This window comes from Coregonus clupeaformis, chromosome 13, assembly GCF_020615455.1.
Source record: "Coregonus clupeaformis isolate EN_2021a chromosome 13, ASM2061545v1, whole genome shotgun sequence".
Classification (NCBI taxonomy): domain Eukaryota; kingdom Metazoa; phylum Chordata; class Actinopteri; order Salmoniformes; family Salmonidae; genus Coregonus; species Coregonus clupeaformis.
This window is the reverse complement of record NC_059204.1, coordinates 13746241-13760747: the sequence shown is the minus strand read 5'-3', so window position 1 is coordinate 13760747 and position 14507 is coordinate 13746241. Positions and strand designations below refer to the sequence as shown.

Genomic DNA, 14507 nt, shown 5'->3' with positions numbered 1-14507 from the left:
TACCGCAGCTTGTTTGACACTATTTCAGGAACTTCTGTTATGCCATCGCAGGGCATCATAATTCCAGGAGCACAATAACGCGGGCAACACAATAACTAATACTCTCTCTGTGAGGGTCTACAATTAGATTACATTAACAGGTTGAGAGTTCCAGATTCATTGTGTATGTGCGTCAGGGCGGGATTTTATTTCAGAGTACTTCCATGACTCTCAAATGTTACTGCGTGCCGTGACTGCACAAGGACAATGAACAAACACAAACAATTCTGTAAGTGGTGGAATGGTATACACATTTCACAACAACAATGCATCACAAAACTCAGATCATGTATAGAAGGGGTCTCAAACCCGGGAGTCTATTCAATGTGTCCCGCAGTTGTACAGCACATGTTTAGGGTGGTGGGGAATAGGGGATGGAACAGTAATGAGCCCGATCATCACTTTACTTCTTGAAGAAGACGTTGTCGTCCTCCCAGAACCAGGTGTAGGTGAGGTTGCCAGGGTAGGCCTCGGCCAGGCAGTCCAGCTTGGCGGCCTGGGATATGTTCACCGTCAGGTTCTGGGGAGGGGACACGATGAATGGTGGCCCTGGAGGGACACATAGCACAAAACAACGGCAATTAGTTACTTTAACTTTTTATATGCGTACTCAAACACATTAAACAGGAGAAGATATGAGAAAAAATTTACAGAATAGAAGTAGACTACATCGAAAGTACATGCAAAGGTGTGAGATGGAAAAACCAAAGCAGGGTTGTATGAAAACCTCACCTGATTGGTAGGTAATTTCACTTTCAAATTTTAATTATAAACAAACTAAAAAATATCCTATTTGAAAATAATGGCCAATTTCTTATTCAGCAGAAATAAGGTGGTATCCCTGTGTGTTTAGCTTGGGCAGGTAAATACATAAAATGGCCACAGGGGGCGTAGGTCCGTGTGTGTGTTTGTGTGACAACGAGGCTTCCCACCGATATCACTTTACCTCCCACCTGACCACGTCACATCATATTGGCACACAGGCTGTAGAGGAGGAAGGATTAGCCTGCACACCCAGTAAATCAAAATTGTACGCACATCCAGACCGGCAGGTACCAAAACTACTCTAATGAAATAAAGAATTAGATACCTGCACACTGATGAATGCTCCCGCTGTTTTATTTTATTGAGCAACCACAATATCTATTATTTACCCCCAGTAGCTCTCCCAGTAGTGTTGACTAGCCACCCCCGTCCTCAATGCACCAAAAAGTACAAGTCTGGGTCTGTGTGGATTACACAAGTGCAGATAGATTTAATGCCTAAGTCTTCCCTTGTGGCTGAGCTAAAGCAAGCTCCTACTCTTTGCATGTCCCCCCAGTTCCTCTCCAAAGTCTAATGTTGCCTGCAGGTCCCCCGTGTCGTTCTTGTCTCTGTTGAAAGGCCTGCTATGAGAGGAGGAGACTGCCGCTCCCATAGAGATCCTATTAAATTACTAGAGGGGCTATGTCATAAACCCTCAAAGTTCCAGAATGGGGTGAATATGGCAGCCATATTGGTCAGGGAAAAATCCAAACAAGTCTAATTGGAATGAATGGCACAATCCTGACTTTACTTATGCAAGAAAATTACTGTCAACCTAAAATATTGTCATAAAATTATGAATATAGTTTATACAGGTTTTTACAAATGTTCTGTAAATAGCCTCTAAAAAATAGACTGAGTGTTCAAAACATTAGGAACACCTGCCTAATATTGAGTTGCACCCCCTTTTGTCCACAGAACAGCCTTAATTCGTCGGGACATGGACTCTACAAGGTGTCGAAAGCATTCCACAGGGATGCTGGCCCATGTTGACTCCAATGCCTCCCACAGTTGTGTCAAGTTGGCTAGATGTCATTTGGGTGGTGGACCATTCTTGATACACACGGGAAACTGTTGAGCATGAAAAACCCAGCAGCGTTGCAGTTCTTCAAACACTCAAACCGGTGCGCCTGGCACCTACTACCATACCCTGTTCAAAGGCACTTTAATATTTGGTCTTGCCCATTCACGCTCTGAATGGCACACATACACAATCAATGTCTCAAGGCTTAAAGCTTATTTCTCCAAAATGTTGTGCACAAATTTGTTTACATCCCTGTTAGTGAGCATTTCTCCTTTGCCAATCCACCTGACAGGTGTGGCATATCAAGAAGCTGATTAAACAGCATGATCATTACACAGGTGCACCTTGTACTGGGGACAATACAAGGCCACTCTAAAATGTGCATCCTTCGATGGCCACTGGCATGCTGGAGAAGTGTGCTCTTAACGGATGAATCCCGGTTTCAACTGTAGCCGGCAGATGGCAGACATGGCGTCATGTGGCGAGTGGTTTGCTGATGTCAACTTTGTGAACAGAGTGCCCCTTGGTGGCGATGGGGTTACGGTATTGGCAGGCATAAGCTACGGACAACAAACACAATTGCATTTTATCGATGGCAATGTAAGTGCACAGAGATACCGTGACGAGATCCTGAGGTCCATTGTCGTGCCATTCATCCGCCGCCATCACCTCATGTTTCAGCATGATAATGCACAGCCCCATGTAACAAGGATCTGTACACAATTCCTGGAAGCTGAAAATGTCCCGGTTCTTCCATGGCCTGCATATTCACCAGATATGTCACCCACTGAGCATGTTTGGGATGCTCTGGATCGACCTGTACGACAGCGTGTTCCAGTGCCCGCCAATATCCAGCAACTTCGCACTGCCATTGAAGAGGAGTGGGACAACATTCCACAGGCCACAATCAACAGCCTGATCAACTCAATGCGAGGAGATGTGTCGCGCTGCATGAGGCAAATGGTGGTCACATCAGATACTGACTGGTTTTCTGATTCACGCCCCTACCTTTTTTTAAAGGTATCTGTGACCAACAGATGCATATCTGTATTTCCAGTCATGTGAAATCCATAGATTGCATGTTGCGTTTATATTTTTGTTCAGCGTAATAACCTTACCATGCTCAAAGGGATATTCAATGTCTGCTTTAAAAAAAAAAGATTACCCATCTACCAATAGGTGCCCTTCTTTGCGAGGCATTCGAAAACCTCCCTTGTCTTTGTGGTTTAATCTGTGTTTGAAATTCACTGCCTGACTGAGGGACCTTAGTAATTGTACGTGTGGGGTACAGAGATGAGGTAGTAATTCAAAAATCATGTTAAACACTATTATTGCACACTGAGTGAGTCCATGCAACTTATTATGTGACTTGTTTAGCACATTTTTACTCCTGAATTTATTTAGGTTTGCCATAACAAAGGCGTTGAATACTTATTGACTCAAGACATTTCAGCTTTTAATTTGTCATTAGTTTGTAAACATTTCTAAAAACATAATTCCACTTTGACATTATGGGGTATTGTGTGTAGGCCAGTGACACAAAATCTCAATTTAATCCATTATAAATTCAGGCTGAACACAACAAAATGTTGTCCATCCCCCCCCAGTCCATCCCCCTCCAGTCCATCCCCCTCCAGTCCATCCCCCTCCAGTCCAGTGTGGGTGTGTGTGTATAGCAGGGGCACAGCTGGAAACGCTGCCCGCTGTAGATTTGCTTAGTTGATCTGGTGGCGATCGGATTCAGTGGCTTTCCAAAAGGGACACCAAATTAAAATTATCCCTACCCCCAGAGTCATCTGCCAATCAAAAACCACCACCTTTAAAACATGCATCATCAGACATCATCAGACAGACAGACAGACAGACATACAGAGAGCTTGTTAACGCTTTGATCCTCAGACATGCTCCATATGGCAGCCAATTAGCTCCTATAGTGGTAGACCTCATAGGCACACACACACACACTTGCCTACACGTCTTCATGCACATGCACATACGTACACCTGTCCACTGACACATATACCCTGCAGAGAACGAACACAAAGATACACATACTGTACATGTCGACTGATATACACACCTGCCCACTGCTGCACGTATGTATACATGCACTCACTTACATCCACACACAGACACAAGCACAAACACACAGACGTTGAGTTGTAGTGAGGCTACCTTGGACAAGCAGGCGTGTGGTGTGGACCACCTCCCCCTGGATGCTGTAGGCTCGGCAGGTATATGCCCCTCTGTCCTCGCGGCTGACCAACAGCACCGTCAGACTCCCATCAGACACCTGGGGAGGGAGAGGACACCATAAAAAATTACTGATTGAATACTGTATTTTCTGATTTTACTTCCTGGCATAGTGTACACTCAATATGGCCGCCGGTCCACTAATCACGGAACATTGACTTGAATTGGGATTTCCATTCTAGAAGAGATTCTATGACGGTCATTGGACACTCACATTCACTTATACATTTTGGATCACTATCTGTACAACAATAAAGCACTGAAATTGGCACAAAATAATCCCTCATACCAACCAATATTATGGTGGGAATTATTGTGTAACCCTTTTATTGTCCCAATAACCCAGCAAACATGTGCACATTGGCACGATGTGGACAAAAATATTGGCCCCATGTAGGCTGCCAACATTGGGCCAATGCACCTTTTCTATTTATTTAATATTCATTTATTGATTACAATTTAATTAAATAAATAAATTGCATAATTTCCAAGCTTTAAAGGTGTTTAGGGAACATAATACATTGTATCAGACAGACAACCAAGTTGTTACTATCAAACATATACAAGTAACTGCCAAAATAAAGGAAACCCTTAATAGGGCATTGGGCCACCACGAGCCGCCAGGACAGCTTCAATGCGCCTTCGCATATATTCTACAAGTGTCTGGAACTCTATTCGAGGGATGTGACACCATTCTTCCACAAGAAATTCCATAATTTGGTGTTTTGTTGGTGTGGGTTGAAAACGCTGTCTCAGGCACCGCTCCAGAATCTCCCATAAGTGGTCATATGGGTTGAAATCTGGTGACTGAGACACACACACACACACTTTAAACCCCCTATGCTCCTTTGAGAGCCCTATTTCAAAGTTGTCTTCTAGCCATGGTAGGCAAAATAATGGGCAACTGGGCATTTCTATACATGACCCTAAACATGATGATATGTTAATTGCTTGATTAACTCAGGAACCACACCTGTGTGGAAGCACCTGCTTTCAATATACTTTGTATCCCTCATTTACTCAAGTCTTTCCTTTATTTTGGCCGCTGTTACCTGTATTTTTACAAGAGAAAATGTCAAGATTCTCATATGTCACATTCACTTTTTAAAGACTTCATCATTGGCAGTGTACAAGATAAAGAAAAAATTGGCATTATACAACAGAACACTTTAAGGGATAGTTCATCAAAATGACATATTGGTTTCCTTACCCTGTAAGCAGTCTATGGACAAAATATTCTAAATGAGCCCCCGCCTCTAGCTGGACTTGGTGTGGGCTAGTCCATGCTGGGCTTGTTGTGGGCTGGCCCGTGTTGGGCTGGTGTGGGCTAGCTTGTGTTGGGATGTTGTAGGCTAGCCCGTGTCGGGCTAGTATGAGCTTCATGTGGGCTGGCCCGTGTTGGGCTGGTGTGAGCTTGGAGTGGGCTAGGCCGTGTTGAGCTTGGTGTCGGCTAGCCTGTGTTGGACTTGGTGTGGGCTTTCCCGTCTTGGGCTGGCGTGGGCTATCCTGTGTTGGGCTGGTGTGGGCTGGCCCATGTTGGGCTTTTGTTGGCTAGCCTGTGTTGCTCTGGTGTAGGCTAGCCTGTGTTGGGCTGGTGTGGGTTTGGTGTGGGCTAGCCCATTGGGCTTGGAGTGGGCTGGTCCGTGTTGGGCTGGTGTGGGCTAGCCTGTGTTGGGCTGGTGTAGGCTAGCCCCTGTGGGCTGATGTGGGATTGGTGTGGGCTAGCCTGTGTTGAGCTGGTGTGGGCTAGCCTGTTTTGGACTGATGTGGGATTGGTGTGGGCTAGCCTGTGTTGGGCTGGTGTGGGCTAGCCCGTGCCCACCTTGCCCACCGAATACTCACATGGGGCCAATGGTGTCATATTTGCTGGGAATAACCACTGGACTGGGCATTTAACCAGTTTTATCAATACATCATATAATACATAATTTCTTATGAGTGTAACTATTAGCGTTATCGTTTTATATGTATACATGTATGTTTATGAATGTACCAATTAGCACTACTTGCCTAGCCCCTTGTGGGATAAATATAGTAGAACTGACACATACAGCCTATAACAGAAAGACTGTAAATGACACATTACTCAAGCACTACATAAACCACGGCTGCCACATAGTGCTGTCACTGTGAGAAATGAATCCTCTCTCTCTCGTTCCCCAGGAGACAGGATGGGACACGACTTGACAAGAAACAACGTGGAGGAGATCACGTCACACTGCACTACTTCCATAGTGGTGCCACACACAACCTGAGCAGAAAGCTAATGTTCAGTCAATCTCACAGTTATTTGTGTTATGTATAGACAGTGATTTTTACAAAGTCATTCACTCAATAGAGCCAGAGTCATTGATTCTCACATTCTCCCCCATATCTAACGGACCAATTAAAGGCCAAGTACAGTGGTCTTGCTCTCCATATGAAATCATTTCTGGATAGCAAAAATAGTTCACCTGGGTAATCACCCTCAGATTGAAGTTTGTCAGAAGTTTTTCTACCTTAAAAGTTGAGTCTCAATTCCACGCTGTGTCTGTTCTCAGCTCCAAATCAGCCCCTAATTAAGGTGAGGATAAAAAACAGGAGACACCGGGCCCTCGAAGACAAAAAGTGTTTGTGTGTGGGTGCGTGCGTGCGCAGGCGTGTCTGTTGAGGACTTAAAATGCTCCATTCAAATTTGGAGGGGCACCGTTAGTCTTAACACTGACCTGCGAGGCTGACCTGCAAAGTTGAATGTCCCCATAAATAGGGTATTCTCATAGGTTTTCAATAGGAGTGTTCTAATGGGTTTTCAAGAGGAGTGTACTGTTGCATTGCTTCACTTGGTGTAATTCGCAGGCGTGAGAGCCAATCATCATTCAGACAGGAGTCAATCAATTACTGGCTTTATTTTGATTGGATTATAAACTGTCTGAGAGGTTCTGACACACCCACAGAAACTAGCTGTTACCCAAAGCTAAACATTAAAACATATTTTGCGTCCTCAATGATTTGGAATGAGTGTACAATTTTACCTGCCAGTGAAATTGAGTGAATGCATGACCTGATAATCATAGGCTCATTGTCCTTGATTACAGAGAATACTGGATGTTCCTTTAAGAACATCTTGTAATGGCTGACATGCAAAATTCAACAAAGACACTGGAGCTGAGGGGATTCAAGGATGACACTATCTTCCAGCTGCCTCACTTTATGGTGGACATAAAACAAGAGACAGAGTAAGAGAAGTCGTGAGAGTACCTCTTAAGGATCTGACCCTTTTTTTTTACCCTTTTTTTCAATTTTCGCCTAAAATGACTGCCTGTATCTCAGGACCTGAAGCAAGGATATGCATATTCTTGATACCATTTGAAAGGAAACACTGAAGTTTGTGGAAATGTGAAATTAATGTTGGAGAATATAACACATTAGATCTGCTAAAAGATAATACAAACAAAAAAACATGCGTTTTCTATTATTTTTTTTGTTCCATCATCTTTGAAATGCAAGAGAAAGGCCACACTATAATATTGCAGTTTAGGCGCAATTTAGATTTTGGCAACTAGATGGAAGCAGTGTGTGTGCAAAGTGTCAGATTGATCCAGTGAAGCATTGCAAAACTGGACTATTTTGTATCAAGTCTGCCCAAATGTGCCGAATTGGTCAATTGATACATTTTCAAGTACATAACTATAGAGAACATACAAAAATTATATGGTAATACAAAATGTACGTTTACACACTCCCAGGAATGTCATACATGATGGATCATTAGCTTATACACTAACTTTCACACATCTAGATGGCCGGGCGGGGTGGGTGTGGAGCCAGAGACAGCAGGGGTTCAAACTGTAGGACCCAGTTCATACATTTGAATATAAGAATGGATTTTATCAAACAAAACTATGCTACATTTAATCTCTGGGACCCTTAGGATGACAAATCCGAGCAAGATTACTGAATGTAAGTACATTATTTACCTTCAGAGGTGAATGTATCAAACCAGTTGCCGTGATAAGTTTTTTGTTGTTGTGCACTCTCCTCAAACAACACCATGGTATTTTTTTCACAGTAATAGCTACTGTAAATTGGACAGTGCAGTTAGATTAACAAGAATTTAAGCTTTCTGCATTGTTGGTTAAGGGCTTGTAAGCATTTCACGGTAAGGTCTACACCTGTTGTACTCGGTGCATGTGACAAATACATAGCAACCCTAGATTTGTGTCGGGACTATATCTTGTGGAAGGATAAAATAGTATGAATAAATTCACCAAAATAATATTTTTAATTAAAATATGTCAATCATTATTTGAATATGTTGGTAACCCGTTGTATAAAAGTTAGAATGCCCTCGAAGCCGGTGTTTGGAGGATATATTGGCACGGTTTGCCGGCCCTTGACTTTGTCTCGGGCCTAACAACACCCGTGCCAATATATCCTCCAAACACCGGCAAAGGGTGGCAATTTGAAGAATCTCAAATATAAAATATATTTTGATTTGTTTAACACTTTTTTGTTTACTACATGATTACATATGTGTTATTTCATAGTTTTGATGTCTTCACTATTATTCTACAATGTAGAAAATAGTAAAAAATAAAGAAAAACCATTGAATGAGTAGCTGTGTCCAAACTTTTGACTGGTTGTGTAAGTCATGACTGAGACTGGACCATCATTTTTCTTTCACTTTGAAAATGTGAAGTAGGTTGTGGGTCAGTAGGAAAATGTTTCAGTTTAATTCCTTTTTAGATGTACTGTAGTTTTAAGGCAGCAAAATGTGACAACTGTGCAGGGGTGTGTAGACTTTCTCTAGCGACTGTATATACAGTGAGGGAAAAAAGTATTTGATCCCCTGCTGATTTTGTACGTTTGCCCACTGACAAAGAAATGCTCAGTCTATCATTTTAATGGTAGGTTTATTTGAACAGTGAGAGACAGAATAACAACAAAAAAATCCAGAAAAATGCATGTCAAAATTTTTATAAATTTATTTGCATTTTAATGAGGGAAATAAGTATTTGACCCCCTCTCAATCAGAAAGATTTCTGGCTCCCAGGTGTCTTTTATACAGGTAACAAGCTGAGATTAGGAGCACACTCTTAAAGGGAGTGCTCCTAATCTCAGTTTGTTACCTGTATAAAAGACACCTGTCCACAGAAGCAATCAATCAATCAGATTCCAAACTCTCCACCATGGCCAAGACCAAAGAGCTCTCTAAGGATGTCAGGGACAAGATGGTAGACCTACACAAGGCTGGAATGGGCTACAAGATCATCGCCAAACAGCTTGGAGAGAAGGTGACAACAGTTGGTGCGATTATTCGCAAATGGAAGAAACACAAAATAACTGTCAATCTCCCTCGGCCTGGGGCTCCATGCAAGATCTCACCTCGTGGAGTTGCAATGATCATGAGAACGGTGAGGAATCAGCCCAGAACTACTCGGGAGGATCTTGTCAATGATCCCAAGGCAGCTGGGACCATAGTCACCAAGAAAACAATTGGTAACACACTATGCCGTGAAGGACTGAAATCCTGCAGTGCCCGCAAGGTCCCCCTGCTCAAGAAAGCACATATACAGGGCCGTCTGAAGTTTGCCAATGAACATCTGAATGATTCAGAGGAGAACTGGGTGAAAGTGTTGTGGTCAGATGAGACCAAAATTGAGCTCTTTGGCATCAACTCAACTCGCCGTGTTTGGAGGAGGAGGAATGCTGCCTATGACCCCAAGAACACCATCCCCACCATCAAACATGGAGGTGGAAACATTATGCTTTGTCTGCTAAGGGGACAGGACAACTTCACACCGCATCAAAGGGACGATGGACGGGGCCATGTACCGTCAAATCTTGGGTGAGAACCTCCTTCCCTCAGCCAGGGCATTGAAAATGGGTCGTGGATGGGTATTCCAGCATGACAATGACCCAAAACACACGGCCAAGGCAACAAAGGAGTGGCTCAAGAAGAAGCACATTAAGGTCCTGGAGTGGCCTAGCCAGTCTCCAGACCTTAATCCCATAGAAAAGCTGTGGAGGGAGCTGAAGGTTCGAGTTACCAAACGTCAGGCTGGAAACCTTAATGACTTGGAGAAGATCTGCAAAGAGGAGTGGAACAAAATCCCTCCTGAGATGTGTGCAAACCTGGTGGCCAACTACAAGAAACGTCTGACCTCTGAGATTGCCAACAAGGGTTTTGCCACCAAGTACTGAGTCATGTTTTGCAGAGGGGTCAAATACTTATTTCCCTCATTAAAATGCAAATCAATTTATAACGTTTTTGACATGCGTTTTTCTGGATTTTTTGGGGGTTATTCTGTCTCTCACTGTTCAAATAAACCTACCATTAAAATTATAGACTGATCATTTCTTTGTCAGTGGGCAAATGTACAAAATCAGCAGGGGATCAAATACTTTTTTCCCTCACTGTAGGATCTATAGGATTATCCAATCAGGTGTGAGCATTTCATGTATAGCTGGGTCAGCTTCAACCCCCACCTGGCTCCCTAGTCTTTGACTTATACTCTTTTAATACAATGTTGCCCCATTCCAAAACGACCCCATGGCTTGCACACTACCACAAGGCACTTTGTGGTACTGTAAATCTGACAGGATTGGATGGGTGGTGGGTGTAAGTAATTTGGCACAGAAGGGTGGATGAAATGGAAAAAGAGGATGAAAGAGTGGAAAGGGAGGATGGCTATGTAGCCCTGGGGGTCTTACAACTGGGAAGTGTGTGCAAATGCGTGTAAGCAATAGGTGTTGGATACTTTGCTTGCACCAGTCCAGTGTGATCATCACTTGATGTTCTGGGGTTTTCAGATCAAAGTGGAGCTGCTGGTACAAGGACAGAGCGGGAAATAAAGGCCAGATTACCCACGCCTCAATTTCCCCCCGTTCTCTCTCTCTCTCTCTCTCTCTCTCTCTCTCTCTCTCTCTCTCTCTCTCTCTCTCTCTCTCTCTCTCTCTCTCTCTCTCTCTCGTGCTCTCACACACAAACACACTTTTACTCTCTTTCTCTTTTCTCTGTGTGTGTGTGTATGTGTCTCAGGGAGAGGAGGAGATGGATAGCAGCTGAAAAGAACACACACACACTCACACACAAACACTCAGACACACAAACACACAGACACACAAACACACCCACACAAGAGCACTCCTCCACTCCTCTCCCTCAAAAGTCAATAGAACAAACACTGTATGATCATCTGTCACAAACCAGTGTTAATTCGTTCAGCTCTCCACCCTGATACATATCTGATGCAGCGCCAGGGAGGGCAAAGTCCATTTTCTCATCATTTACACTTCAAACTTAATGTTACATAACACTGACACATTCGGCGATGCCTGCTACAGTGTCATGTAGTTACAGTTCCTCCAGTATTCCGTGATTGTTAAATGTTTTGCTAAATCAACAATTCCCCACAAATTATGCGAGGGCTTGCACATTTGACCAATCACTGCACTATTTCCGCAAAAAACAGTCAAATCATCTAAATGTTATTGCATAAAAATGACCCATCACCGCAGTACAAAAAGAGGGCTCACAATTTCAACCAATCACTGCACATTTACCACATAATATGCGCACGACTCCAACACCATCATTTAGTTTGCTGACAACACGACAGTGGTAGGCCTGATCACCGACGACAATGAGACAGCCTATAGAGAGGCAGTGTAGTGCCAGGACAAAAACCTCTCCCTCAACATCAGCAAGACAAAGGAGCTGATCGTGGACTACAGGAAACGGAGGGCCGAGCACGCCCCCATCCACATCGATGGGGCTTTAGTGGAGCGGGTCGAGAGCTTCAAGAACCTCGGTGTCCATATCACTAAGGAATTCATATTGTCCACACACACCAACACAGTCATGAAGACTTGGCATGGGCCCTCAGATCCTCAAAGTTCTACAGCTGCACCATTGAGAGCATCTTGACTGGCTGCATCATTGCTTGGTATGGCAACTGTTTGGCATCCGACCGCAAAGCGGTACAGAGGGTAGTGTGTACGGCAAGGTACATCACTGGGGCCGAGCTCCCTGCCATGAAGGGCCTCTATGCCAGGCGGTGTCAGAGGAAGGCCCTAAATAATTTCAAAGACTTCTCTCTGCTACCGAATGGCAAGCGGTACCGATGCACCAAGTCTGGAATCAACAGGACCCTGAACAGCTTCTACCCCCAAGCCATAACACTGCTAAATAGTTAACCAAATAGCTACCTGGACTATCTGCATTGACCCCCTTTTGCACTAACTCTTTTGACTCATCACATTCGCTGCTGCTACTGCTTATTATCTATCCTGTTGCCTAGTCACTCTACCCTACCTATACAGTACATTCAGTCTCTACCTCAATTACCTCGTACACCTGCACATCAACTTGGTACTGGTACCCCGTGTATATAGCCAAGTTATCGTTACTCATTGTGTATTTATTCCTTGTGTTATTATTTTTAGATTATTTGTCTATTCCTCTCTCTGCATTGTTGGGAAGGGCCTGTAAGGAAGCATTTCACTGTTAGTCTACACCTGTTGTTTATGAAGCATGTGACAAATCAAATTTGATTTGATACTGTGAATACGACGCAAAACTCCCTAATGCTCGAAAAAGCCAGATACCATTTCTATCTGAAATTAATGCATGGCCAGTTGTAAATGGAATGGAATGGGATAGAAAGTCTCCAGATAACTAGCAGACTATGCAATCCCATGAATAGAGCCATAGAGTAGACAACAGATGGGGCAGGTCAAATGTAATGTTTACCAGTAATCTATCTTCTAACATTATTGCCACATATAACGCGAACCGCTCCTGCACTTGCGCAACAGTTTGGATGATGTAGCCAATGTTGTCCTTTCTAGCATGGTCCTCCCAACTGAGCTTAGTAGAACTACTTATAGACTTCATTGGGCCATCATCACGTGAATATCTAGTAGGTGGGGCAAACACAGGAAGTGGTGACGTGGGGGTCCTACCTTGTACTTGTTGCTGTCCTCCACGGGCTCGCCCTCCCGGAGCCAGTTGATGGAGGGCTTGGGGTTGCCGGAAGCAACGCAGCTCAGGGTGATGCTGCCGCCTTCCTTGGCCTCAACGTACAGTGGCGGCGTGTCCGTGAAATTGGGGGGAGCTGTAAAGAGGACAATAAAAATAAATGGTGAGAGAAATGTTATTTCCAAATATCAAAAGGGAAATATCTCTAATCTTCCAATGTTAGATGTGTTGCTGGGAGAGGCGCAAAATCAAGTGAATATTTACAGACTTTGCTTGGACGATGTAATCATTACCACACACAAGTAATGAATACATCGTAGTAGTGTTTTATGATCTTTTTACTGTATATGTGTATGTACTGTACTATGTGAGTAAGCTCCAACAAACATTTCCATTGTATACATTACTGTTAATACCTGCAAATGGCAAATAAATTAATTGAAATTGAAGCTTGGACCAAAATATCGCCTGTATTTAACGTAATAGCCTGAACCCTGGTAACATTTTATATTAACGTTTAGTAATAAATCATTTATAAAGGCATTTACAAACAGTTTGCACACCATTTATTAATCATTACTCCCACATGAACAAAGGATCCCAATTTCAAACTCTCATAAAAAGATGGGATCTTATGCAGTTTCTTGCAATAGCCTTCTGTGACTTTAAATAATATTTATCTCAAAGCTATGATTCCTGAAAAATGTGCCCGGAGATTTGGTCAACTCCATAATTTTCCATATTTTACAAATGTTTGTACTGAGTTTTTATTTTTAGAGGGGAAAATGTGTCTGTTTTCGAATATATGTTGTCAACTCTGTCAGTGGCTTGTCAACTCCGTCACTGATGGCTATCCCCCTAAAGATAGATTTCTTTGTCAATTTTATGCAACAATATTTTAATCACTGTTCTACAATACATGCTTAAACTATTGATGTATTTGCTGTGCAAGACCTAAGGAATAATGTTTGCTTTATAAATGATATTTTATGTTCGAATCCTGAAACACATGCCAAAATGCTAACTGGTGCATTATATAGTGCTATAAAAGTTTGGGGATTTGAATTACATATTTAAATAATCTCATGTATGAATGAAACAATCAAGACCTTTAAACCTGTTAAACTCCGAGTGGTTGTTTTTGGCCTGGTACCGGGTCCGGCGAGTTTGACCAACCGTTTTTTTGTTGTCCGAAAATAGAATGTGACATACCGTTTGAAAGATACAGTTCTTGTCTTTTTGGAAATTGAACTCAAATCTTACTGCTGGCAATGTCATAAGAATCCCCCCCCTCATAAATCATGAGCTATGATCATATTCATAGTGTATGCAATTTAGGTCAAGTCACCAAAAGTATGCATGGAAAGTGTACACCCTGATGGTCATTGTAAAGCAATGCATTTCCTTCTTCATCCACATTATCT

General features: G+C 42.9%; 1 protein-coding gene across 1 annotated transcript in view; it reads right to left on the bottom strand.

Annotated features, from left to right (window-relative positions):
• Positions 1–14507, bottom strand: part of LOC121579322 (protein turtle homolog B-like) — a 222095-nt gene that overhangs the window by 93620 nt on the left and 113968 nt on the right. The window contains exons 4-6 of the mRNA XM_041893813.2: positions 13068–13219; positions 4043–4160; positions 447–588 (exon numbers count right to left, since the gene is read on the bottom strand). Coding sequence (XP_041749747.1) covers positions 447–588; positions 4043–4160; positions 13068–13219 — 412 coding nt within the window. The remainder of the gene's footprint in view (positions 1–446; positions 589–4042; positions 4161–13067; positions 13220–14507) is intronic.